The sequence below is a fragment of the Lepidochelys kempii genome, chromosome 2, assembly GCF_965140265.1.
Source record: "Lepidochelys kempii isolate rLepKem1 chromosome 2, rLepKem1.hap2, whole genome shotgun sequence".
NCBI classification, from domain to species: domain Eukaryota; kingdom Metazoa; phylum Chordata; order Testudines; family Cheloniidae; genus Lepidochelys; species Lepidochelys kempii.
In genome coordinates, this window is record NC_133257.1 from 175,077,894 (window position 1) to 175,104,789 (window position 26,896).

A 26,896-nucleotide genomic window follows, 5' to 3' on the forward strand; every position below is an offset into this window, starting at 1 on the left:
TGGGGGAGGAGGGAAGTTTGCAGAGCTCTCTGCAGCTGGGGGAGAAACCTGGGAGTGGGTCTGACCCAGCTCTGGATGCCATCTCCCTACCCTGCACCGGGCTCAGCTTTCTAGCCTTGGCTGGGCACGGGGGGATGCAAGTTCCTCTTCCCCTGCACAGCATCCAGGGCTGGGTCACACCTACTCCCAGATCAAACTATGTCTATAAGCAAAAAAATAAGATTTGCTTAAACTGACAGTATCTTGACAACACATTTCTTTCTTTTCAGCTGTTCTAAGAGCTTGTGCTGATGGAGGTGCTAATCGCCTGTATGATATCACAGAAGGAAATCGTGAGAGGTACATTAATAATATTCTCATACTTTACCTTTAGTCTTGAGTGAGTGCATCAATGGGCCTGCGCTTTCCATCTACACATTCTTTCTCTAATCCCTCTCCTTTATTCTGCTGAATATATTTTTATTAAACTCACCATTTCAACTGAGGTAGAGTGTAAATATACAGCATCTGTACAGTAAAGGACACCCCTCATCCAATAAATTGATAACAGGCTCGTGATACCCAGTTGAAATGAACAAAAGCTGAACACCTGTAAATGAAACACATAACTGACTCCCCCCTGGGTGCGGGGGGGAGGGGAGACACATTTACAGCATTATCAAGAAAAGACCAGTATAATTTATTTTTCTGTAATTACTTAAGAGTTCTGAGCATTTTCCTGTCTCAAGAGGTGATTGATACAACCCTTAACAAGTTGCCATGCTCTTTCTTTTCCTCCTCAAATCTTTATATGATGAGACATTAGCCAGCATGCTTAGGATGCAAGAGGAGAGTGTGGTAGAGTGTGGGGAGAGTTAGAGGACTGTTTATAAGCAATTGATTTGTTCTTTACTAACCTTTTAGTGATACTTGTATTCTGTGTATTTGGATAAGACTAGTGGATCCCTTACTTAATACACCACATATCATTTACACATAAATATTCAGTACACAGTTAAGGAATGATTTGTATAGAAGAGGCACTGGATAGCAATATTTTCTGGTGTATTTAATAATTTTGCCAGCTCTGCCTTATATTACAACATTTAGAAATGTGAAACAGCCTAAAACTTTTTTTATTGTAAGCCTAGTCCTGTTATCCTTTGACATCTTTACTTTGTACTATGGTCCTGTCACTCCTCATATGCTCAGCAGAGTTGGGCCTGTGGAGCAACCTTGCAAATCCTATCCACTGGTGGCTTTCTAGTGAAGGAGCTTCTGCAGTGTCCCAAGAAAGGTTCGATGATGCCACTAAGGAAAATCTAGGTGCTTGTAGGAGATGATATTGGAGATAGGAGGAAGTGACACTTCGTCACTTTTGAGCCAATGCTGCAGCTTTATACATGACCAAACCCAAATACAAATGTCACAATATCCAGAGAAGAAAAGGATGTGACTGATGGAACCTAATCCTGCGGTTCCTTCCTTCTCTTCCACATCTGTTTGCAAAGAAGGTTGTGTCACAGTGCATTGCATCAAAATGGTGTAAAATTTTGGAAGTAAAATCATGGAAGACAGGACAATTAAATTCAGATTCTTGTCAATGTTAAATAGGCACTCTTTCGAAGCCTGCTCTGGATCAACTGAGTCTGTTTTTAGTACATTTGGATTGATTTGGTCAAAGCTTCATGAATGGCTAAGGACAATAAAAGCAAGTAAGCCAGTAAAGCTATATTTAAGGGCAGATATGAAAGGGAGATTCACTCCTGAGTGTTGTGGTTTTCATTACAGTATTACAAGCTTACCAGTTTGCAAAGTGAATCCCATAGCATGGACTTTGTGTTTTCAGTTATTTAAAACATAATGAGATTTCTCTCTTCTCTCCTCCTCCTTCCCTTTCCCCTTCCCCTTCCCCCCCTTTCCTGATCAGCTCCAAATAAAGATACAGTGTGTGTTGGGTTTTTTGGTCTTTTTGTCAAGCTGGAAAAAATCATAACACAACCTGTACCTGGCATCGATGGTGAACATGATGCCTAAGATCAATGATCACAATGACTGTGATGGAGGCTGGCCACTACCTAGTGGTGCAAGAATGAGGGAGTCTCCTTTACTTCCTGTATTCCCCTTCCCCTCTGCCCCAGTGCAGCAGCAGACAACGTGACCCTTAATGTGAAGTAGAGCCTGTTTGACTCAAAGCAAGCAGTTTTGGTTGATCGACACAATGAGCTGTGAAATATGAGCAACAGTATTCTACAGCACTCACCGTACCTCATTCCATAGCCCATTCATCTCTCCTGCATACATTTCATTCATTTAATATAAAAGCAATTCAGGAAAAATAGCTGTTAGTTTCATATACTCTCTACATACTTGGCTCTTGAAGTGTTGTGGTTTTTTTTTTTTGGGGGGGGGGGGGGAATTATACCATCAAAGTCAACCTTTAAAAATTAAATCCAGCAGGGCTTTATATCTTCCTGGAAGGAGTATTCATTTACTTTTCTAAATTTTTCTCAAAATTCCCTGTCCAGCTTCATTACAGAACTGTCTGTTCAGAGACTACTGACACATTAAGTAATTTTTTTTTTTTAATGCAGGCAGTATCTTCTATTTTATTTATTCACTGCTTTGGTAGTTAATAGTATTGTATCAAAAGCTAAAAGCCACAGTATGTTAATTATAAATATAGTGTTAAGAGATACTACTAAAAGGACTAGACTGAGACTTTGGGTCTGATTCTCATTCACACAAGGGCACTTTACTATTGTCTTGGCAGCATGAAAGATCATTGAAAATGAGAGTAAATTACAACAGTTTAGAGTAAATAAGACTCACATCCTTTACAGCAACCTTGTGTTAAGTACAGGTGGTAACCGCATGTCCCCAGGGGACTTCATCTGGCTCTGGAGTTGAAGTAAGTTATTGCAGCCCTTGACAGGATACCTCCTATTCCCACTGCATCCTGGGAGGTGCATTGTGGGGAACTGGGGGGTGGTGGGGGAAAAAGAGAAGCAGAGTCTAGGCTTTGCCCACTTTGCCCCTGTAATGGGGTCAGCACCCATCTCTTGTGAGTGCCTCTTCTGGTTGGGTGTCTGCGTTCTTTCAGTAAGTAGTCCTAGTCCCAGTAGGGCTATATCCCCAGGCTCAGTTCCTAGAAGCAGACTGCTCTATTCAGGCCGTTCCATCTCCTTTTTATATGAGCCTGCTGGGCTCTCATTGGCCACTCTCTGCAGTCTCTCTGGCTGCTTCCCCTGCAGCCACTCTAGCCCACTTGGAGGACCTCTCCATTGCTCCTTTTCTGGGATGGGTGTGGTTGGACCCTGGGGCCTCCAGCAGAGGGCCTTTGGCCCTAGTCCACCCCATCACATTCCTTCTCTCCCCATGAGGATTGGGGTGGTAGTTTTACTATCTCTTGCCCCGCTTTAGCAGGGTCTTCTCCCTCCCCGACCTCTGTCTGGAGAGTATCTCTCTGGCCTTTTGCCCCATTTAGTCAGGGTCTTCTCTCCCAGGTCTCTTTCCTGGAGAGCATTTAAGAGTCCTTTCAGTTCTCCTTCGGCTCCTGGACTTGGGGGTCTCTGCACACCACAACTTATCCATCCCTGTACACTGAGCCTCTGCTTCCATCTCAAGGTCATATATCAAGTGGAGCAGGTGCTTTTACTCCACCTTAGCAAGCTGGAGATGCATGACCAGCTGCTCTGAGGCACTTCATGCTCCATTGACTCTACATGCTTGGTGAGCTCATCAACACTTAGGAGGGACTTGTAGAACTACTCAGCTATACTTTTTCCTTTGGGGCAACCCTGTCTGAGCCCCTCTGCTAATGTGTTCACTGAGGTCCAGCTTGGGGTCCCACCATAACTGGCTGACCTTGAAAATCTGTCTGGGTCCCAACTGTATCCTGCAGCTCCTGGGATTCTGTATGGCTCCCCACACTATCCTTCTGTACTTGGGGCACCAGCTAACCCATTTTTGCTATTCTTTCTTTGGTTCCCAGTCCCTTTGCTTCTTTATGTAGTTAATCCCAGACTCTCCTGATCCTAGGCCACCATCTTGGTCTCTCCTGCACGAGGGCTGGGAAACCCACCCAGTCTCTTTTTTTGACTGTCCCAGTCTTGCCTCAACCTGGGATGTCTCTTTTTTTTCCATTGTTGCCCCTCCTTTCTCTGAGAGGGCAAGATCTCTTTAAATGCCTTGCCATCCTGCAGGCAGGCCATACTGCTTCTTTTCTTGCTTTGGTCATGGGCTGTGAGTCACTCGGGGCCCTTGCAATAGGTCTACTGTTCTGCTGCCCAGAGTCACCCTTGCCTGGCTCTCCTGTCAGCTCTGGGGCACATACCACTAAATCATAGGGATTTGTGCCTGGAGTCCCCTTTTCATCTCACCTATCCTTCAGGCCCCTGCCTTTGCCTTGAAGTGAGCCCAGCTCCTTAACAGGCAAAATCTTTTTTATGTGGCCTGTCTCTCCACTATAAAAGCAGTTAAACCTTGCCCTTCCTCCCTGGTTCCTTCCAGGGCAAGCCCTTCTTAAATGTCCCAACTGTCCACACCCATAGCATCTCCATGGCTGGGCTTCAGGCCTCTCATCTGCTAAACCCCCATGTTACCAGGTGTGATAGAGACATGCTTGAGCCACATCTGCTGCTTGGAACAGATCTCATGCCACTGCTGTTGTCTCAAACTGGGTTTCCTGTTTCTTTTCTGGCTTTCTATCAGCAGGGTCTGTGTGCACTGCTGCATTTCAGTTACCCGCTGCTGTTGACCTGCCACCAACAGGCAGATTACTTCCTCCATAGTCCTGCCCCTTGTTAATCAGGGGTCGGGCCGAATTATCCCACTTCTGGTACCAAATGTAATGGGGTCAACACCCACCTCTTGTGAGTACCCACTCTGGTTGGGTGTGTCTGCGTTTTCTGTAAGTAGTCCCGGCCCTGGTAGGGCCATATCCTCAGGCTCAGTCCCTGCAAGCAGACCACTCTATCCAGCCTCTTTCAGCTCCTTTTTATATGAGCCCGCTGGGCCCCCATTGACTGCTCCCTGCAGCTTCTCTGGCTGCTTCCCCTGCTTGGAGGACCTCTCCACTGCTCCTTTCCTGGGATGGGTGTGGCTGGACTCTCAGGCCTCCAGTAGAGGGCCTTTGGGTCCTAGTCTACCTCCATCACAGTGCTCCTTTCCTGCTCACAGGTGATGTAGCCAGGTGTAGTTGCTCCACAGAGCATGCTTTTTCCTGGCTCCTCCCTCCCCCACATGCTGGACTCTTTATCTGGCTAAACCTTATGGCTACAGGGGAAAGAGCTGCTTGATAGGCTGCAGCACATAAGTTAGGTTGCACCATGGGCCAGAATCATTAGCTTAAAATGTTAAAAACTGCAGATGGAATTATTATAAAGAAGTTATTTTGTTTCTGACATATTAATGTACATTAGAGCTGACCTTTTCCAAATTAGGATTTTGTTAAATTGGAGGAGTTGGGGTGGGAGTGAAATCCAGCTGAATTAATAAAATCCTCCCATTATGGAGATGGTAAACTTCAAAATTCCAGCAACATAAAAGATATAAAATGAACACACTACATGGATTAAAAATAGGTTAACTTATAGCTCTCTAAATATAACGGTAAACGGGGAACCATCAAGTGGGTCTGTTTCCAGGGGGGGCCCTGCAGGGGCTGGTTCTTGGCCCTGCACAATTTAACATTTTTGTCAGTGACATGGAAGAAGACATAAACCCACTGATAAAGGTCCCAAATTGGGGAAGTGGTAAATGAAGAGGACAGGTCACTGATCCAGAACAATCTGCATTGCTCGGTATGCTGGGTGCAGGCAAACAATATGTATTTTAATACAGTAAATGTAAATGAATACATCTAAGAACAAAGAATTTAGGCTATACAGGATGTGGGACTCTATCCTGGGCAGCAGTGACTCCGAAAAAGATTTGGGGGTTGTGGTGGATGATCAGCTGAATGTGAGCTTCAAGGGTGACACTTGCCAAAAAACAAATGCAATCCTGGGATGCCTAAGCAGGGAAATCTTGAGTAGGAGGAAAAGAGGCTATTTTACCTCTGTATTTTGTACTGGTGCAACCACTGCTGGAATACTGTGTCCAGTTCTGGCACCCACAGTTCAAGAAGGATGTGGAGAGGGTTCAGAGAAGAGCCACAAGAATGATTAAAAGATGGAGCTTTCTGAGACTATCTATTTAGCTTAACAGAGAAAGTTAAGGGGTAACTTGATTACAGTCTGGAAACGCCTACATGGGGAATAAATATTTAATAATGGCTTCAGTGTAGCAGAGAAAAGTATAACCCAATCAAATGGCTGGAAGTTTTAGTTAGACAAATTCAGACTGGAAATAAGGCGTACATTTTTAACAGTGAGGACTCATCTACACTAGCGAGTTTTGTCACCAAAAACTGGCTTTTGGCAACAAAACAGTGATAGTGTACACACTGCAATGTGACTTTTGTTTTAATGCCTAGTTTTGGCAACCAAAACTTCCACCCCTGTGAGAGACTTTTGTCTTTTCCCCTCCCTTATTGTTGACAAACATGCAGTGTAGACACCAGGGGTTTTTTTGTGTGTTTTTTTGTTGGCCTCCAGAAAGTATCCCACAATTCCCATGCTGCCACTCTGTCAGCGGTTTGAAATCCACTGCCCTGCAGCCAACCTACCCCTCCCCTTTGCAAGCCCCAGGGATTTTAAATCTCATTTCCTGCTTGCTGGCTTCCCAGAGGAGCTTCCCAGGTGGCTTCCCAAGTCAGCTTGACTGGCTATCGCACCAAACGTGCTCCCGCTTGGACCACCGCTGAGTTGTTGGATGCAATCAGTATATGGGGAGAAGAGTCCGTTCAGTCGCAGCTGAGAGTTACCTGTAGGAATCGGGACACATGGGCAAATTTCTCAAGGCTTGTGCGAAAAGGGTTATGATCGGGACATGCAGCAGTGCAGAGTGAAGATAAAGGAGCTGAGGCAGGGGTACCATAAGGCATGGGCGGTGAATCATTGTTCCAGTGATGCACCTAAGACCTGCCGCTTCTATAAGGAGCTGAGTGCTATCCTTAGTGGTGACCCCATCTCCATCGCTGATAGCCCCATGGATACTTTGCAGGCAGCTGAAATTCTGGATGAAGAAGTGGAGCTGGAAGAGGATATGGAGCTCCCAGTGAGGCAGCCGGAACTTTTCTCCACTCCAGAAGTGCTCAACGGGGAGCAGGAAGCAGATGAGATGCTGGGTAAATTGCTGTGGGTTGTGTAGGGAATCAAAAATAGGAGGCAGGTAGTGTTTTCTGTGAGCTGGACATTGCCCTGTGTAGCTAATCTGCATGGCCAAGCAGGGTGTCGATGGACATCGAGACCTGTAGGGAATCCTCCAGAGAGGCTCTGGAAAGTTTCCAAGAGGTACTTGTTAATCCTCTGCCACAGATTCCAAGGGATTGCAGCCTTATTAGTTCCCCCATTGTAGGAAACTGTATCATGCCATTTAGCAATCACTGGAGCTTGGACCAAAGCAGCACATAACTGAGCTGCATATAGACCAAGGTGAAAGCTGCAAGCATGCAGTAGTTGTGCCCTGGTTTCTCTGATCACCCACAGCAGTGAGATGTCAGCCAACAGGTTGGCCACCTGTGTGGGATAACTTAGAATGTGGTCCCTGCAAGCCATGACCTTTTCATCCATACGCACAACCACCTTCCTCCCATGATTGAGGTGTTCACGGAGCTGTGTGCCTGTGTAGAGTATCAGAGAAAGTGATTTCTACTAGCAAAAGGCCCTTTTTACTAAAATGTTTCAACCATTTGCTGGAATGTAGTAAACCCTCTTCTCTTCAGCACAGACCTTGAGGAACACACCACACCCCCCCGCGGACCAGCTTTCATAGAATCATAGAATCATAGAATATCAGGGTTGGAAGGGACCCCAGAAGGTCATCTAGTCCAACCCCCTGCTCAAAGCAGGACCAATTCCCAGTTAAATACTCCCAGCCAGGGCTTTGTCAAGCCTGACCTTAAAAACCTCTAAGGAAGGAGATTCTACCACCTCCCTAGGTAACGCATTCCAGTGTTTCACCACCCTCTTAGTGAAAAAGTTTTTCCTAATATCCAATCTAAACCTCCCCCACTGCAACTTGAGACCATTACTCCTCGTTCTGTCATCTGCTACCATTGAGAACAGTCTAGAGCCATCCTCTTTGGAACCCCCTTTTAGATAGTTGAAAGCAGCTATCAAATCCCCCCTCATTCTTCTCTTCTGCAGGCTAAACAATCCCAGCTCCCTCAGCCTCTGCTCATAACTCATGTGTTCCAGTCCCCTAATCATTTTTGTTGCCCTTCGCTGGACTCTCTCCAATTTATCCACATCCTTCTTGAAGTGTGGGGCCCAAAACTGGACACAGTACTCCAGATGAGGCCTCACCAATGTCGAATAGAGGGGAACGATCACGTCCCTCGATCTGCTCGCTATGCCCCTACTTATACATCCCAAAATGCCATTGGCCTTCTTGGCAACAAGGGCACACTGCTGACTCATATCCAGCTTCTCGTCCACTGTCACCCCTAGGTCCTTTTCCGCAGAACTGCTGCCTAGCCATTCGGTCCCTAGTCTGTAGCTGTGCATTGGGTTCTTCCGTCCTAAGTGCAGGACCCTGCACTTATCCTTATTGAACCTCATCAGATTCCTTTTGGCCCAATCTTCCAATTGGTCTAGGTCCTTCTGTATCCTATCCCTCCCCTCCAGCGTATCTACCACTCCTCCCAGTTTAGTATCATCCGCAAATTTGCTGAGAGTGCAATCCACACCATCCTCCAGATCATTTATGAAGATATTGAACAAAACCGGCCCCAGGACCGACCCTTGGGGCACTCCACTTGATACCGGCTGCCAACTAGACATGGAGCCATTGATCACTACCCGTTGAGCCCGACAATCTAGCCAGCTTTCTACCCACCTTATAGTGCATTCATCCAGCCCATACTTCCTTAACTTGCTGACAAGAATACTATGGGAGACCGTGTCAAAAGCTTTGCTAAAGTCAAGAAACAATACATCCACTGCTTTCCCTTCATCCACAGAACCAGTAATCTCATCATAAAAGGCGATTAGATTAGTCAGGCATGACCTTCCCTTGGTGAATCCATGCTGGCTGTTCCTGATCACTTTCCTCTCATGCAAGTGCTTCAGGATTGATTCTTTGAGGACCTGCTCCATGATTTTTCCAGGGACTGAGGTGAGGCTGACTGGCCTGTAGTTCCCAGGATCCTCCTTCTTCCCTTTTTTAAAGATTGGCACTACATTAGCCTTTTTCCAGTCATCCGGGACTTCCCCGGTTCGCCACGAGTTTTCAAAGATAATGGCCAGTGGCTCTGCAATCACAGCCGCCAATTCCTTCAGCACTCTCGGATGCAACTCGTCCGGCCCCATGGACTTGTGCACGTCCAGCTTTTCTAAATAGTCCCTAACCGCCTCTATCTCCACAGAGGGCTGGCCATCTCTTCCGCATTTTGTGATGCCCAGCGCAGCAGTCTGGGAGCTGACCTTGTTAGTGAAAACAGGCAAAAAAAGCATTGAGTACATTAGCTTTTTCCACATCCTCTGTCACTAGGTTGCCTCCCTCATTCAGTAAGGGGCCCACACATTCCTTGGCTTTCTTCTTGTTGCCAACATACCTGAAGAAACCCTTCTTGTTACTCTTGACATCTCTGGCTAGCTGCAGCTCCAGGTGCGATTTGGCCCTCCTGATAACATTCCTACATGCCCGAGCAATATTTTTATACTCTTCCCTGGTCATATGTCCAACCTTCCACTTCTTTGACACTTAGCTTTGACAGATAAGAGAGAACCCTAGGTGCAGCAAAGAAGACATGTTCCAGGAGGTGCTGCAGTGTGATGAGAGACAGACCAGGGAGAACACAGAGTGCTGGGAAGCCAAAAGGCAGGACAGAAAAGAGAGAGTGCTGCTTTTGCTAGGCAAGCAACAGAGCAGATGATAAAAGTGATGGAGGATCAGACAGGGATGCTTAAGTCTTTGATACAGCTGCAGACTGAGCAGATCTGTGGTCGACCTCCACTGCAACACATGCAGCTGCACAATTCTTTGCCAGCTCCACCCCCACCATGCCCAGACCTTCCTTTTCACTTCACAGCACTCCTGAATTTCCCCATCACTCCACCTGCTCTCACAGCTTGCACAATGATAGCTGGAGCTACACACAGTTGTGAGGTTTTAGCCTTTATTGTTAAAAAAAGGTAAGGTATTTAATAACAGCCTTTTTTATTCTGTTCTACAAAAGCAAATAGCAGTCAATTCAGTCTCGGGAACAGGCTTGTAAAGCATTGTGTTGCATGGATCTTGGGCCCTAAAATTGTACACGGATGCATCAGGGAAGCAACTCCAAAGCAGACATGTGTTACTGCCCCTCATCGTCAAAGTGGTTCCTCAAAGCCTCTCTGATGTTAATAGCAGCCCTCTGGGCTCCTCTGACAGCCCTCGCATCTGGGCTGTTCAAACAGTGTGCAGGCAAGTGCTCTACCTCAGTGCTCCGCACCTGAGCAAATATTTCACCCTTAGATTCACACAGATTATGCAAAGTGCAGCATGCAGCTATGACCATGGGAATATTATCCTCGGTAAGGTCTAGCCTGCCCTTGAGACACCTTCAGTGAGCTTTCAAACAGCCAAAGGCACATTCGACGACCATGCAGCACCTGCTCAACCTGTTAAAACACTCTTTGCTGCTGTCCAGGTGCCCAGCGTAAGGTTTCATGAGCCAGGGCTCTAAGGAGTAAGCTGGATCTCCCAGGATTACTGTGGGTATTTCTACATTCCTCCTCTTCCTCTCCCCCCCCCACCGCCCCCCCCAAACTTGTGATCTGGAAAGAAGGTCCCCGCCTTTAGCTTTGTGTACAGGCCACTGTTTCTGAAGATGCGTGTGTCATGCACCTTTCCAGACCAGCCTGCACTGATGTCCGTGAAATGCCCCCCAATGATCCCCAAGCTCCTGCAACACCATGGAGAAGTATCCCTTCCTATTGATGTATTCAGAGGCAAGGTGGTCTGGCGTTAAAACTGGAATGTGTGTGCCATCAATCGCCCCACCACTGTTAGGGAAACCCATCTCTGCAAAGCCATCCACTTTTTTTCATGCACAGTTCCCAGAGTCATGGTCCTATGCAGCAGGATGCAATTTATCGCCTTGCACGCTTGGAGTAATACAGCCCCAACAGTGGACTTTCCTACGCCAAACTGATTTGCAGCTGACCGGTAGTCTGGATTCGCCAGCTTCCACACAGTGATTACAACACGCTTCTCTACCAAAAGGGCAGCTCTCAATCTGGTGTTCTTACTCCACAGGTTGAGGCACAGCTCAGCACATAGCTCCACGAAGGTTGCTTTACACGTCCTAAAGTTCTGTACCCACTGGTCGTCATCCCACACCTGCATGACAATGCAATTCTCACTAATCAGTGCTTGTTTCCCTAGCCAAAAAGCAAGAGTTTACTGAATGCAGCTGCTCTGTGAATGCACAAAGTACTGATAAGTTGCTGCCGTCCATGTCGCACTCGGGTGCCTGCAATTCATTCTCCGCTAACTTTGCGAGTAACTCTGCAAGTAACTGTGCTGCCATGCCTGATGTTCTCACAACAGCTAACAGAGCATAGGAGACAAGTGCGGGATCCATCCTCTCACTGCAGATGCTGACGCGCACTACAAAAAAATGACCGTTGGAAAAACCGTGGCAAAGGAAGCCAGAGACCTTTGGAGGGGTGGGACACAAAGTGGTGCATGATGGCACATTTTTGCACATCCCAGGATGCACCGCGCTCCATTTCCACATTCTCACAACACCTAGCATGGGAATGTGGTATTGCCAGGCACTGTGGGATACATACCCACAGTCCATTGCTCTTGCTGTTGACAGAGGTGCCCAGAATGTGGACACGATCTGTCGACAGAGGGAGCAAATGTAGACACGCTTTGGTGATGTTAGTTTTGTCTTTCTCTTCCCTCCCCCCGTTGACATTAGTTTCATCGAAAACTTGCCAGTGTAGACAAGCCCTGAGAATAATTAACAATTGGAACAATTCACCAAAGCTCATGGTGCAGTCTCCATTACTGACCAATTTTTAAATCAAGACTGGATGGCTTTTTCAGAAAGGGGGGTGGGGGGGAAAAAAGATCCTATATAGGAATTTATTTTGGGAAAGTTCTATGGCCTGCCTTATACAGGTGGCCAGATTAGATCATAACGATCCCTTTTGGCCTTAGAATCAATGAATACAAGACAAATATTTTATGAACATTTTTGCAAATATATTTCCTGGTTTTTTTTTGTCAGCTCTAATGTACAGCAAGAAGGGATTGCTTCCTCCCAAAAAAAATAGAAAATAGTCCTATTTTATTGTCTGATCATCCTGTGATGCTGCACATTTCACTGAAATCTTATGGAGTGATGGTATCCACTCTACAAGGAGGCTTCTACTTAACTGTTAATCTCTGAACAACTTTTTTTTTTTTTTTAAACACTTTTGGATTAAGACTTAAGGCATTGATTGATTACATGTGACTAGCGTCCTTAGGCACACGAAGGTGAAGCTGCATTAAACGCTGTTATAATATTGACCCTGGAAAAAGCAATTGTTAATACTCGCTCATGTATGTCTGAAATACTACTTTCTAGAATGGTGGTAAATGCTCCGTAGTCTTTATTTCAGTTTTACAGGCATTAAGAACTTTCTTAATTAGACCTTAAGGCCATAGTAAAGTAGAACTGGATAGTGTGAGAGGAAGGATGGTGTTGTGGTTCAGAGGGTGCAGGAGACCTGTGTTCAATTTCCAGCTGTGTGACAGACTTCCTGTGTGACCTTGGGCAAGTCAGTCAGAGCCTGAGTCTGTTGAAGTTGAAATAACTAGAAGATCATGTATGCAGAACGAGATCAGGAGTGAAATCCAGGCGCTAGTGACACCAATGGGAAAATTCTCATTGACTTTATGTGGGCCAGGATTTCACCCCAGGATTTTGAAAGGTAAGCCGCATACTTGCTACTGAAATGAAGAATTTCAGAGTAGCAGCCGTGTTAGTCTGTATTCGCAAAAAGAAAAGGAGTACTGGTGGCACCTTTATGGACTAACAAATTTATTTGAGCATAAGCTTTCGTGAGCTACAGCTCACTTCATCGGATGCAATCAGTGGAAAATACAGTAGGGAGATTTATATACACAGAGAACATGAAACAATGGGTAATGAGGTGAGCTGTAGCTCACGAAAGCTTATGCTCAAATAAATTTGTTAGTCTATAAGGTGCCACCAGTACTCCTTTTTCTTTTTGTGAAATGAAGAACTGATCAGTCGTCTACTTGAGGGTGAGCGGCATGCTCCCATGAATGAAATGTGGAAAGATCACATGTGATGAGACAAGCCAGTAAATCTCGACAGCCTTGCCTGTGTTCTCCAGAGGTTAGCACAGTTTTTAGTGACGCTAATTCAGCAGCCAGCCTGTCTTATTTTGATTTAATATTTATAGGACTTTTTAAATTTAGAATTTGCCTAATCATAGGAGGCTCCAGTCCCCATCAGTAGTCCAATGAAGTATAAGTCACTGCCGGCAGCATCATGTAAAGAAAACCAAATAGATTGAGAGGACAAGTACAATAGAAGTGTCCTTTAATAGGGCAGCAGAGAATAAGAGTTTCATGTGTTTTAAAAGCAATAGAGTATTGTAAATTCTAGACTAGAAATAAGGTGTAAATTTTTTTAACAGTGAGGGTAATTAACCATTGGAATGTCTTTCCTAGGGATGTGGTGGCTCTTGCATCACTTGAAGTCTTTAAAGACTTAGTGTCTTTCTGAAAGATAGTCTAGAGCTCAGACAGAAGTTATGGGCTTGATACAGAAAGTTCTGTATGTAACACACAGGCCATAGGAGGTCAGATGATCATCATGATCCCTTAAAAAGCTATGAAGTGTTTGTTCAGGAGGATGCAAGCTGTCTTTTTAAAAAAGCAAGCAATGTCTTTCTGTTTCCCAAAGTACATTTTTGTAATTTAGGAAAATTATGTGACGCAGAATATAAAGAAAAATATCTTTGAAATGACACTCTGCACCATCAGTCAGCTGATGGTTGGGAACTGCCCTTTGAACTCAAGGCCCAGAGTTCAAGAACCTCTAGAAACCACTAAAAAGTTAAACTGATTTCTCTCTTTTAATTTGGCAAGAATTTTAGGGAAGGAGTTTTTACATTAAACATTCTTTGCCTGACCCTAAAATGGCTACTGCTGTTAAGGTCCAATATCAGGATCTCCGGCTCCTTCTGATTCATGCAAGATCAGTGTTTGGTAAATCTGCCATCTGGCCTGCATTTTTAAAAACAAACTTATTTTTGGAAACTAATTTCAATGCTATCCCCATGGCTAGAGTAAAAAAAAAATGGTTTTAACAAGGGGTGTGTGGTTTTTTTGTTTTTGCTGAGTCTTTTTTAAAAGTCCTTGTTAGGAAGATAAGACCATTTACTCGTTGCCCTCCGCAGGACTCTCTCAAATTTGTCCACATCATTTCTGTAGTGGTGGGCCTAAAACTGTACGCATTTCTCCAGATGTGGCCTCACCAGTGCCAAATACTCACTCCCCTCGATATAATAATTCTGCCTCCCTATTAGAAAAGAGACCTAGGAGGAGGTAAGTGAAGCAGTAGCTACCAGCCATGAAAATGGAGGAGTGTGTGTTGTCCACTATAGCAATTAATGAAAATACAATTGCTCCACAATGGATAATAAGACTGGGAAGTGAGGGGAGCTGTGACAGTTGCCAGACAGAGAACCGGTTTGGGGTAAAATAGGGATATATGCATGTAAACTTTGTTCCCACAATCTAATGGTTTTTATTGCTCCAGCTCAATAGGCAGATAGTATGCTGAAGGCACAAAAGCAGTCTGTAAGTAGAGCAATGTCACTGCGCTCTGGGTGATTTCCAGCTTTATGGCATGGTAAGTCATTTATAGCCATCTTGGTGACAGGAGTTAGGATTTCCTAGCAATGAAATACTGTGCACTGAGTCACTAGTGCAAAAGAAGTTCAAAAAGAAATCTGAGTTAGTCTAAAGTACTCTTGTTTAGCGTTCCAGTTCATTTTCCATTAGGAGTAACTGCCAGTGTCTGGGAAGTTTGTTAGTTGTGTAGCATTAAGGTGAAAATTGTGTCAGTGGAGTTATTACAACCTTGAATATCAATAGAAATGAAGGGTCAGGTGGGTGATAGTTTCTTTTATAGATCAGTATTTAAAAAAAAATAGAAGAAAAAAGAATTACAAATCAACTTGAACATTGTGTGGGAAAGAGTTTTCTCCTATTAAAAATAAATAAATAAGATAGATATAACAGGAAGCTCATATGACTTTGTTCATATTTGTAAATTTTCAAAAAGCAACATTAACTCAGACTCAACGTGTCCAATTTAAAGGAAGCCCTTAAAGTGAATTACTCTTCACTGCTACACCATGGAGAACTAGGCAAGGGTTAGCAGTATATTGCAGTACCTGTTTGCTTTTTTTTCAGAGCTTATATACTCATAGCCCAGAGAGAAGCTGAAGGTGGCAGGAGAGAGAATGCCACGAAACTTCAAATTTTATGGGAAGTTGTGTAAAGGGAGTAAGCATGGTACCTGAACACAAATTATTCAGATTACTTTCTGCTGTCACTGAAATGCTTTTTCAGTAAACTTATTAGGGATTGTTACAGCGTAAATAGATTCTGAATGTTTCTTAGTTTTTCCCGTTCTTTCTCCTCTAGGCCATGCTCACTTTTTATAAATATGTGAAAGCCTGAAGTTCTAACTTAAACAATTTGCATTCAAATATGCACCTTCATTTTGAAAACAGATTACTGTGTACTGCAAATCTGTTTAAATTTAGGGGTGTTAGCGAAGTTAGTAGCTCACAAAGAGGGGATTTTGTACATACTTGACGGTAATGGGGAAACATAGCTTTCAAATATAAATCCATTTATTTTTAAACTGTTTTTCCTAGTTACTCTTCTATGATTTTTATAAATCTAATTTTATTCCAGGCAAGTCTTTCCATTTTATGAATCACCTCCTTCAGCATTTTTTCATTCTAAAATGTTGTGTATCACCATTGTTTTCACAGAAATGCTATTAGGATGCAATTCTTTGTTCTTATAACTGACAGAATATTTATTGTAATGAATAAACAAGAATAAGATGAAAATTAACCATTTAGGGAAATCAGCAACCCTAGCATCTTGTATGTTTGGCCACGAACTTACACACTTGTATTTGTGTAGTGAAAAATCCAGGCTTTCATGGTGAACCATAGGAAAGGTAGTTGTTTTTTGTTTTGGATCTAGATACATCTCCTTGTCAGTGCTGGAACTTCTAAAAAATGGCACTGCAGCAGTCTTGCCTGGTGCATAGTTCGGGCAAAGACAGTTCAAGAAGCAACCTTCATTGGTTGGCTAGGCAACGACTGCCATCTAAGATGGTCACTTGGCAGGGACTACTTTATTGGCTAATGCCGCCAGTCATCCATTAAGCAATCTGTATGGTGGATTCCTATGCTATTTTGAGCTTTTTTTGTCACTGAAGACTATGGATTGTGTCCTTGACAGCAGCGTATTAAAACCTAGGCCAACAAATTTGCAGGGGCGGCAAATTTATAATAGCAGTCAGAGGCGGCTGCTTCCCCCGGCACCGGTTCGTGCCCTTGCCCCCTCCCTGCCCCTATTGGTCCCCTTCCCCAAATCCCTGGCCCCGCCTCCTCTCTTGAGCGCGCCACGTTCCCCTCCCCCCCCCTTCGCGAACCTGTTTTGTGCACAAGCACTGGCAGGGAGCGGGGAGAAGCAGGATCTGGCGGCACGCTCAGGGGAGGAGGCAGAGTCGGAGCAGAGGTGAGCTGGAGTGGAGAGCTGCTGGGGGGGGGAGGGGAGGGCGGCAATTATTTTAGGGCCTAAGGGCGGCAAAATCATTTAATCCGCCACTGGTCTTTGGCTAGAAGCTAGAGATTTAAGCGATCATGGCACCCACTCCAAGTTGTTATGCACCAAAAACAATTTACCCATCAGTGTTAATATACACGGTACTATCTCTTGAGCTTTGATCTTAGTTTCACTGTATTCACAAAACCTCAAATTTACACATCCAAATTCCATCCACATGCATAAATTCAGACTTTTGTGCAAGCAAATTACTCTACACACTGAACTATGAACACAAATGTACAAGCTGGGTTCTGACATGTTCTGCTAGATTCTTTTTCTAAGAGACTGTTGGTGAAATAGAAAATCAAGAAGGACCACATGAATGTTTTTACTTCCCAAGTCCTGCACATAGTACGATAGAATGGAATACAGCATTTTCTGTAGTTGCCTTTCATAGAAACTGTATTCCAAAATGTTTTAAATAATGCATGTAAAAATTAATAGTAGATGGAGAATTTTGGGCAAGGGTGAAAAGGTATGTTTTTGGATAATTGAATATGTATCTATGATGTGCAGAAATGCACGAAGGCTGTTGTAGATGACAGGAGCTGTGCAGAAGAACTTTCTTACGCTACGCTGACAAGATTTTCAGTAAGTAGACAGACCGGCATGGAAGAGGTGGACTATAAAATCCATGTGGTAATCTGGATCTAAGAATTTGGAGGTTCTTGAACAAATAGAAATGCATCAGGACCCACTGGAGTTGTCTTCAGATATGAAGGATGCCTTCATGCTTCACAGCATGTGAGAGGTGGGCTCTGGTGTGACCAGAGAAGAGAATAGCAGTAGTCTTGCTGAATGGAGATAAAAGCATGGCTGAACTCAGAAGAATACTGAAAGCAACTGGAATAATATACAAAGCAGTTTGAGTTTATGCATCTACATAATGGTCCATACTCAATAATTCTAGTTAACTCGGAGTATGGTTGAATGCACTGTATACAGAACATCTTGAAATTGGATTGGAAAGAGATACGTGTTCCATGGGAAAGCACAAGACTATTTGATATGCACTCCTTTCATGGTTTATTCCTCTGAGTTGCTCATGAATGTTGGACTAAATTGATTGCAGAGTAAAGAAAAGGTCGTATAAGTAATGCTTGGAAGCAAACATAATATGAGAATTAATAAAACTCTCCATGTTCGCAGTTCTTATTTTTTTTAGGAGAAAACCATGACCAGTGATTACCTGTGGTTACACTTCAAATTGCTTCTGTGCTATATTCAATTTTTATTTTTGTTTTGTGTGTTAAAAAGCAGCTGGTGAGTGTGGGGAAGCTGTGGCTCCAATGAGTTATATGAATGTGCTTCGAGCTCTGCTGAAATTGATTTCATTTTAATTGTGGTGGTGGTTTTTCCTGTATTAACTTCATAACACAGGAATAGACAGAGAGACAGCACTTGTCAAATAAGTGCCCAGTCTAACTCCCACTGAAATCAATGCAGTTTCCTGTTGATTTCATTAGGAAGTGCATCAAACCTTAAATGCCTTGGATCCAACTGATGCACACTTTATTTTTGGACTATCTGACATTAAGTCTTGGATGCAAATGTTGGAAACACATAGGATAAGATTCTGTACTGCATCTTGAAGAGAGGCACGCCCACACAACTCTCAGGCCAGGGGGAGTGTTAGCTCAAGTGGCTTTAAGCCACATTTGTTACCTTCTGACTGGAGGTGCTCTAGGGGCTGGAGAGGTCTCTAGTATAACTTCAACAGCGCTGCAGGCCTGTCTGAGTTCCAGTCCCCTCTCCCGGCTGTCTTATAGACTGCAGTACTTCCCAGAACCTCCACAGCACAAAATACCACCCACTACGTTAGCATTCCCCCTTATGTCAAGGCTTGTGAGGTGGTCCTTGGGCTGTCCTCCATAATGCCTGCACTGGGAAATCTTCCCCCAGCTGGACAGGAGGCTTTTAGCTTTAGCCCGTTCCCTGCCATAAGCGGCTAGAGAGCGTGTGAGGATTTCACCCATAATCTCAACCAAGTACTAGATTAGATATACTATTGATGGATAGATAAAGTAAGCTATTTTAGGGTAGGTGTGGAAGATATCTACAATCTCTAATGTAGATACCGCATGTTGAAATTTTGTTTTTTCAGTTCTCTACTTTGAATTTCTATTGAAAGAAAAGGATGAATTTTTCAGATTTGAGGGGTGTGAGAAAAATTCATTCTGTTTTTGACCACTTACCTATCTCACTGAAATTTTCCAAACATCGACCTCAAAGAAAAGTTTCACAAAAATATGGTGACCTTTTCCCCCCATTTTTCAACCAGTTCCAATTGAAAAGAGTAAATAGGAGTGAAAAAAGAGTGCAACATTGGAAGCTGACTTGAACATTCAGAGAAACCAAAATCACTTGATATAAAGACTTTTGGTCATTGTAGCTATTGACACAAAATTGTCAGTCACATATATTCAACTACAGTGTTCAGGAGCAAATTTTTTTTTAGCCATTCAGTTGCACTGCAGATAACTGCCATTCTGATTTCAGATTCCAGGCACTATTTACATTCCTAACAGATAGTTCTCATTCATTGTAGTTTTAAGTGACTAAATTAAAGATCTTTATTGCAAGTATAAAATGGGGTCTAGATAAATATATTTATGATCTGTATACAAAAATTAAAAGGCATCTGGGAGTCTAATATAGTTAAAATCTCCTTCCATGGGCAAGTTAGTGGGAGAAATGTAAGGGAGGTCTTTGTGATTCTGTAGATTTTTTTTACAGAATCAAATGTTTTGATGGTGCTACCCTCTGTGGCATGGCGGGTGGGCTCTCTGCCACTCTCTCCCAGCTCAGGGTCTTTCAGCTGTTGGAAATGTTGATAATACAATGACGTTGGACATGGGTCAAGTTAGGGCTTTCTAATGACACCCTTCTCCTATGAACACAATGGTACCAAATATGACAAACCTAGAACAAATATGTACATATATATATTTGAGCAAATCTTTAAAAAGCAACATTTTTTAAAATTATACTTTAAACAGAGGGATGTATTGCTTAAATAAAAAAGACAATGATCTCAACTAGTCCTAGGGGAGTTAGCCTTGGCACATAGGACTGAAAACATTTATTTATCAAAGTCTTCATTGGTGACATCTCTGGCTAGGGCCACCCATGTCTAGGTGTGACATTCTGTACCTCGGGGGAACACCCTGGACCCCCATGTTATCCTTATAATATGATTGTGTGGTAACCAGTGCAAAGTTTGTCATGTTGGGTGTCTTCAGAAGGCTCATGGTGCACTGAGCGTTGTTATAGTAATGTTATAGGTTGTAATTTCATATATAGTTATGAGGCTTAAAACAAGCCCAGGCAAAAGTCTGCTGGAGCAGAGGGGCATGTATGGGACAAACCCAGCCCAGCCTCAGAGGAACAAAAGGACACTGGCCTAGGTTGCAACAAAGGATCTGTTGGACTCTTGAGTGAGTCACCCCCCTTCCCTTGGTCAGTTTGGGAATATGATGAGGTAATGCTCACCTGACTCTGAAGCAGGGGGAGCAAAGCATAAAAGGGAGAGACGCTTGCCATGCTGTCTCTTCCACCTCCATCTACAGACACCACCACCAAGCGACTGAAGCGCTGATCAAAGGGGAGAGCCTGGCTGAAAGGCAACCAGCCAACCTGTGGTGAGAAGCATCTAAGTTTGTAAGGGCACTGAAAGTGTTAAGATCAGCTTAGAATGTATGTTGCTCTTATTTCATTTGACCAAATCTGACTTGTGCTTTGATTTATAATCACTTAATCTTTTGTAGTTTAATAAATTTGTTCTACCTGAAGCAGTGCATTTGATTTGAAGCATGTCAGAGACTCCCCTGGGGATAACAAGCCTCGTACATATCAATTTCTTTGTTAAATTGATGAACTCATATAAACTTGCAGTGGGCATACTGGACACTGCAAGACAGAGGTTCCTAGGATTGTGTCTGGGACTGGAGATATTGGCTAGTGTAATTTGGTTGCAGATTCCGAGCAGTGGCTGGCCAAAAGTGCTCACTCACAAAGCTGGGAGCAGCTTATGTGCTAGAGGCTGTGCCTGAACAGCCTGGGAGTGGGGGCACTCACAGCAGAGCAGGGTAAGGCTGGCTCCCAGAGTTGAGGCTTGGAGGGACCTAGCAGATCACTGGTCCAGAAAACACCAGGGGAATGTCACACTAGTGCCGTGACACATTTTGATTCAGTACCACAGATGTATTCATGCATTCCAACTGAAGTGAGCAATCAGTGGGGCTAGCAAGTATGATTGGTAGGATTCATAGACGGGTCATTCGCTCTGGCACCTTGTGTAGTTCAAGGCTTTAACACCGTGTTAAAGGCTGACCATGGTGGAATGTACCTTTTCTCCTGAAGTAATGTGGTGTGATATGTAGTGTCATGGGTATCCAGATCTTCTATATCTTCAGCAATTATTTTTTTGCCTCTGGAATGCATCCCACTTTTTCACAATAACCAAGTGAGGTCCAGGTTGGTGAATGTAGAAAGCTCTATTACCGTCAATGTAGCTGTTGCTTCATTGAAAACTGGACTTCTTGGCCTCAGAATTTTTGGACCGTGATTGGAAAGTGAATGAGTCAGGAAGCTCCTTCAAAGAACGGTTCTTTGCTGGTCCAGACAGCACTTGATGCTGGGACTGGTACCTATTAATATGCTCCTGGTAGCAGACCCACAACAGTAGCATAAGGAGTACCTTTGCCATCTGCTATATCTTCAAGGAAGCCTGTTATTAGCAGCACAAAATATTAACCTACTCTTGGTGAGGTCTGTAGGAATGTACAATCTTTCATTAAATTCCATGCAGTGAACAATGTTTATATCTGCAGTCTCCAGGCAGAGTACTTTGGCTCTTCCATTGACTACAACAATGTTGCGTGGAAGCTGCACAAGGAATTTACTGTGGGATTTGGAATGAATTGTTGAACTAACAGCCACTGCTGATCGATTATCCATATGCTGCCTGGTTGTCCTGTGTATGTGGAAAGCCTGCCTTGCCACTTGTACATGAGATTTTGTGATACAATGGCTGCCTTGTGCTCCACTTGCTGGTGCTGAAATCACTGCAAACACCAGTATACCACTTGAAGTACAGGCCTCAAAGAATTGTTTTCATGTAGGGCATCAGCTATAGATCCCTGAAACTTCGGTGTACTTCAGGGCAAAAATCTTTTCTGTTAAATAAAAAGCATCTCCAAACATTTGTATCACTATTTGACATAAGTGCTTTCTTCCACTTTTGATAGTGCCCAATCTTTTGCAGCTTTTAAGGTTATGCGCTCTAATTGATTTCTCTGGATAGGATTGCTAAAAACTATGTCATATCCCACAGTTCATCTTCAATAAGTGTTCTAAGACTCTTTCTGCTAAGCATTTGTTCCTCTCCAATCCTGTTCAAGCATATTTATCTATACTTTTGCCTCTGCATCAGCCACTGCTGCTATTTTCCCATCCAGTAGAATCTCTGTGAGGCAATTTGTGAACTCCAGCTGACACTCAGTAATAAAGTTAGTGTTGGTTTCTATTGCTCTTACCTTTCTGATGGAACACTTTACATATATTCTTGGTGTTGCACTCGATGTGATATGCAGTGTCATATGCCTGGGTATCTTTTGGGTCAATACATCCACTTTACCTCCCATGCAACATTCTCTTTAAGAGTAACTGCTTCATACAGTTTCTCACCTGTCTTAAATGTTAAAACTGCGCTTAGTGAATGCCTTTAGGCATCCAGCTTCTCGCAAAACAAGGTGGTGGTGGTGGACTCAAAATGCATGTCATGGGCCTAGTGTGGCACTTGTCCCAACATTTTCAATTTTTACCTGATGCTCTATGTACGTCCTCTCCATTCTTGCCAGATTCCGTTTATGGGTGCACTTCTTACAGCATGTAAGGGGCCATCAAGTGTTGTTTCACCAGGTCCTCCAGGGTGGTATTCTCCAAAGATTCAGTTACTAGTCAGTACCCTTTGTCTCCCCGTTGATGCCTAAAAATGATCAAGACCAAAGGAAGAACAAGGATTTTGTGATAAATTACTTTGGGATTGTAATTAATTATGTGATGTGCTGTGTAGTTCTGCAAATATATGCATATTGTTTGCGGTTGGATTCCAGTAATTTCTGGCTGGACGCTGATGTCTTAACCTGTGCCTTATTACAACTCTTTAGCATAATAAACAAAGCTGATCATCAGTACCACTGATGAAAATCAACTTGAAGCACTCTTTCAGTTTATTGTAATCTGTAACATTAAATTTTTTTTATCAGCTATCATGTTCTGAGCATTAGCTGATAACACGGTACTGTCCGTCACAAGTAACTTTGTTGGGGCTGCATGTTTGACATGGCTGTATTAGAGTGAGTGTGTGTGTGTATGTGTGTATATATAATATTTTTAAACATTTTCTGGAATCTATAACTATCTAATTGTTCTAGATTTGTGATGTTTGGTACTATAGTGTTCTTGGGAGAAAGGCTTTCGAATGATATCCAACTTGACCCACATCTGATGACATTGTATTATCAACATTTCCACCAAACAGAGGCCCAGCGAGTGCCCCCTGCCTCACCAAAGAGGGTGACACAATTGAAATTGATACTATAGATCTTTGACTCAAATGACACCTTTTACCTTTCTATCATCAGTTTGCCCATTGGATTACACATGCTTTCAGACTTTATCCTGGGCTCAACCTACCACAGAAATAGTAGCTGCAGCAGATCATTCTATAATAATCACTTCTTAAATAGGCAAGTGCTTGGAGAAATATTCCAACCCCTGTTCTGATTGAAAACCCACCCACCCACCCAAGCATCTCATCCCTTTCTAAAAGCCCAAACAAATGATTGGGCCTTGCAGCATGGCCTGGTAGATGACCAATTCAGACTATTTCAGATTAAAGATGGAAGTGAATACCAAAGCTGAAGAGCCTTCACCAGGACCCTAGTTCAGGAAATCCACTTAAAGTGAATCATGTGCTTAAATGCCTTCCTGAGTCTGGGTCACAGTGTGTGGGAGGAAGGGTTCCCCCCAAAATACAAAGTAATTTTATCTTTTAAGCTCAGTGAAAGAGGTGATTGGCATGGAAGAACAGCAAGTTACTTATCTGCCCCACTCAATTATCCATCATTAACATTGGGCTGTAGACTGTGTTAGGGTCTTTATGGCTTGAGACAGAGGATGATCCCATTATTGTGGAGAGGACTAATAGAATGTCAGAAAGAAGACTGATAAGGAGCAGAGCTGTAGATAAGTGTTTTTAGACTGCCTGAGCTATGAAGTAATGACAAAGTCGATAAAGGATGGTATCTTTGACAATTCCCTCATCTTATTCTGCAGTGCAGAAATGGCTAAACAGCAAGATTTTGATATTCAGGTATGGCTGAGATGAAACAATTCATGGTGTTAGTACGATTTTTTTTTAAGCATCTGATTTGGGAATCAATTATTCTTTATTTGGAATCTAATATTTTGGGAGCTCTAACATTCATTTATAGTCTTCAGATTGCTAGACGTGAAAATATTGGGCCAGATTTCAAGAACTGACCATTATTTTTTGCCTTCAGTCTGTACACTCTTCAACATTTACATGAGACTGCTCAGGGAGATCATGAAATGCTGTGAAGTCATGTGGCACCCATGTGCTGATGAAACCCAACTGTATGTCTGTCTCTCTGCCAGCACAGCTTCTGCCGTCATCGGCATCCTCCAGTGTTTAGCAATCAAGCGATTTTGCTCAAGCTCAGCCCAGGAAAGGCAAAAGACCTCCTGGTAGGAAGAAGAAAACAGTCAAAATGGTGCAAAGCCGCTGGGCTCATGACTACTCATGCACATGCAATTGCCAGAGGAGCAAAGAATACTCAACATCACTGTGGTTGCTCCACTGTTGGGCTTTAAGAAAGCAAGTGAGGCTCTTTATAGGTAAAACAAAATGTGTTTTGCTGTCCAAGCATCAGCACTACTGGCAATAGGATTGCTGCTCTCTTCCTGCATGTTAGGGGCTTATTCCTTCACCCACTTACTTCCCTGGTCCTTCTCGCATGAACAGAGAGCAACAATACCCGAAGTCCAAAGGTGCAAACAATTCGATGTTTATTGGGGTGAATTTCCAGCAAGCATGATTCCGGTTTCCTTCCTTAGTATCCTCCTTCCCAGCTCTGACACCACAGAGCCTTACACCTGTGTCCCTGTTCCCTTTCCTGCCCTTAGCCAAACATGATTCCAATTTCCCCACCCCCATTCCCTGTTCCCATTTCCTCTTTTAGCAAAATATGATTCCAATTTTCTTACCCCCATTCCCTGTTCCCATCTCCCCCACCCACCCACTCACTTCCTCATTGACTACAGATTATATAGTAAAACTTGAGTTCTGCTTAGCTATACCTTAACCAATCATTTTCCTGAAATTTAACTAACCGATCCTAACATATTGTAACATGATTATGTAACCAATTATATCCCACCACCTTAATTAGTTTACATCCAGCAAAATTAACTATGCAGCAGACAGGAACAATCACAGAACCAGACAGAAATTATACAGACAAACAACAGCAAAGTGGGAACTATAATGACAAGACAATACAGAAGTGAGGATTTCACATCCCAGCTATTGATAAGTGAGTTCTTGCCAGACAGGATGCTATCAAACTAAGTTTTCTTTTACATTTTCTAGGCACTTCCCTCTTTCTGGAGGTGATAGGCACTATCAGGACAGGATTGTATTCCTAACAGCCCAATAGCACCTTATTTCAGTGTGACTAGTTTGGAATATGAGGATGTGACTGTTCGCTTCCCGGTTTATGGCTACCTCTGCTGCTTAGCCAAAGGCCTTAGCCTAAGCACAGGGCCACAAACTGTCACAGTAAGAGAAGGCCCTTACACCGGCAGACAGTGATTTTGATTCTTTCTTTTGTATCTCTATAACTAGCCAAGTGATAAGAATACACCTAAATTCTTAGAGTATAGGCCTTTACAGACAGGCCTGGGTATCTATATCCTAACACTGCATATTAGGTTTCAGCAGGTAATGTTCACTGTTCGGGGCAGGTCTGTTTGGATTTGTACATAACAAGTGGTGGAGGGAGCGACTATCCGAAATATATAATTCAGGAAAGGAGAAAGGCTAAATAATAATTTTAGTGACATTTTTCTCTTAAAAAATCAACTTTGAGTTGTATTTGACAACGCTCCTTTTAATCACCAAATGGATGAAGAAGAGGGAAACTATCTTTGTTTCTTTCATTTTAGATAGATTAGATATTATGCACAAGGTGGATGATGGTTTAAGGCTTTTTTTGTGTGTGGAGGGGATTTGTTGAGGAGTGCATGATAGATTTCCAGAGATACTGGCTCTCTATGGGAATTCATGTGATAAGAATCTTTTTTTAAGGAATTAACAGCTGTGCTAGCAAGCAAATTACTGAACCTACACATGCTCTGAATGCAACTGTGCTGATTGGCACCGTGGGGCCAACATTGATCCATAATTCTAAGCTTTGCCGTAAAGAGATGTAAGTGCCTGCATGCTCTGCGGTTCCAGCTCTCATCTTGTAAAAAGGTTATTACTCCCTGATTTCCTTTTAGAATCAAAGAATTTCAAATTGGACAGCAGTTTCTGAGAGCTGGACCCATGCCTCTGTTTTCTTCTCCATCCCTGTTTCTTGATGGTGAGACTCGCTGGACTACTTAATCTTCTGCTGTCTTAAGCAAATAAGAATTATATGGGTAAAAATGAGAGCGGCGTTTGTGGAAGTGGTAGGGTCAGCTTCCATGGTCTTATTCTCTGTAATAACTGTTTGTTTTAAAAATAAATTTTTCTCTTTTTCAAAAACTCTTACTGTCTCAGTGTTGATTTTGGATGCTAATCGTATTGTGTTTTATTCAGCAGCCATGTGTAGGGATCTATCTCATCTCTCATACATTCCCCATGAAT

General features: G+C 43.3%; 1 protein-coding gene across 12 annotated transcripts in view; it reads left to right on the plus strand.

Annotated features, from left to right (window-relative positions):
* The window catches only part of TPK1 (thiamin pyrophosphokinase 1), a 480,985-nt gene that overhangs the window by 188,936 nt on the left and 265,153 nt on the right, over nt 1–26,896 (plus strand). For all 12 annotated transcript variants that reach the window (XR_012157430.1, XR_012157429.1, XM_073332798.1 and 9 more), the window contains one exon: nt 270–339. Coding sequence is in view for 10 of the 12 variants with exons in the window: in XM_073332798.1 (XP_073188899.1) it covers nt 270–339 (70 nt within the window). In the remaining 2 variants the exon portion in view is untranslated. The remainder of the gene's footprint in view (nt 1–269; nt 340–26,896) is intronic.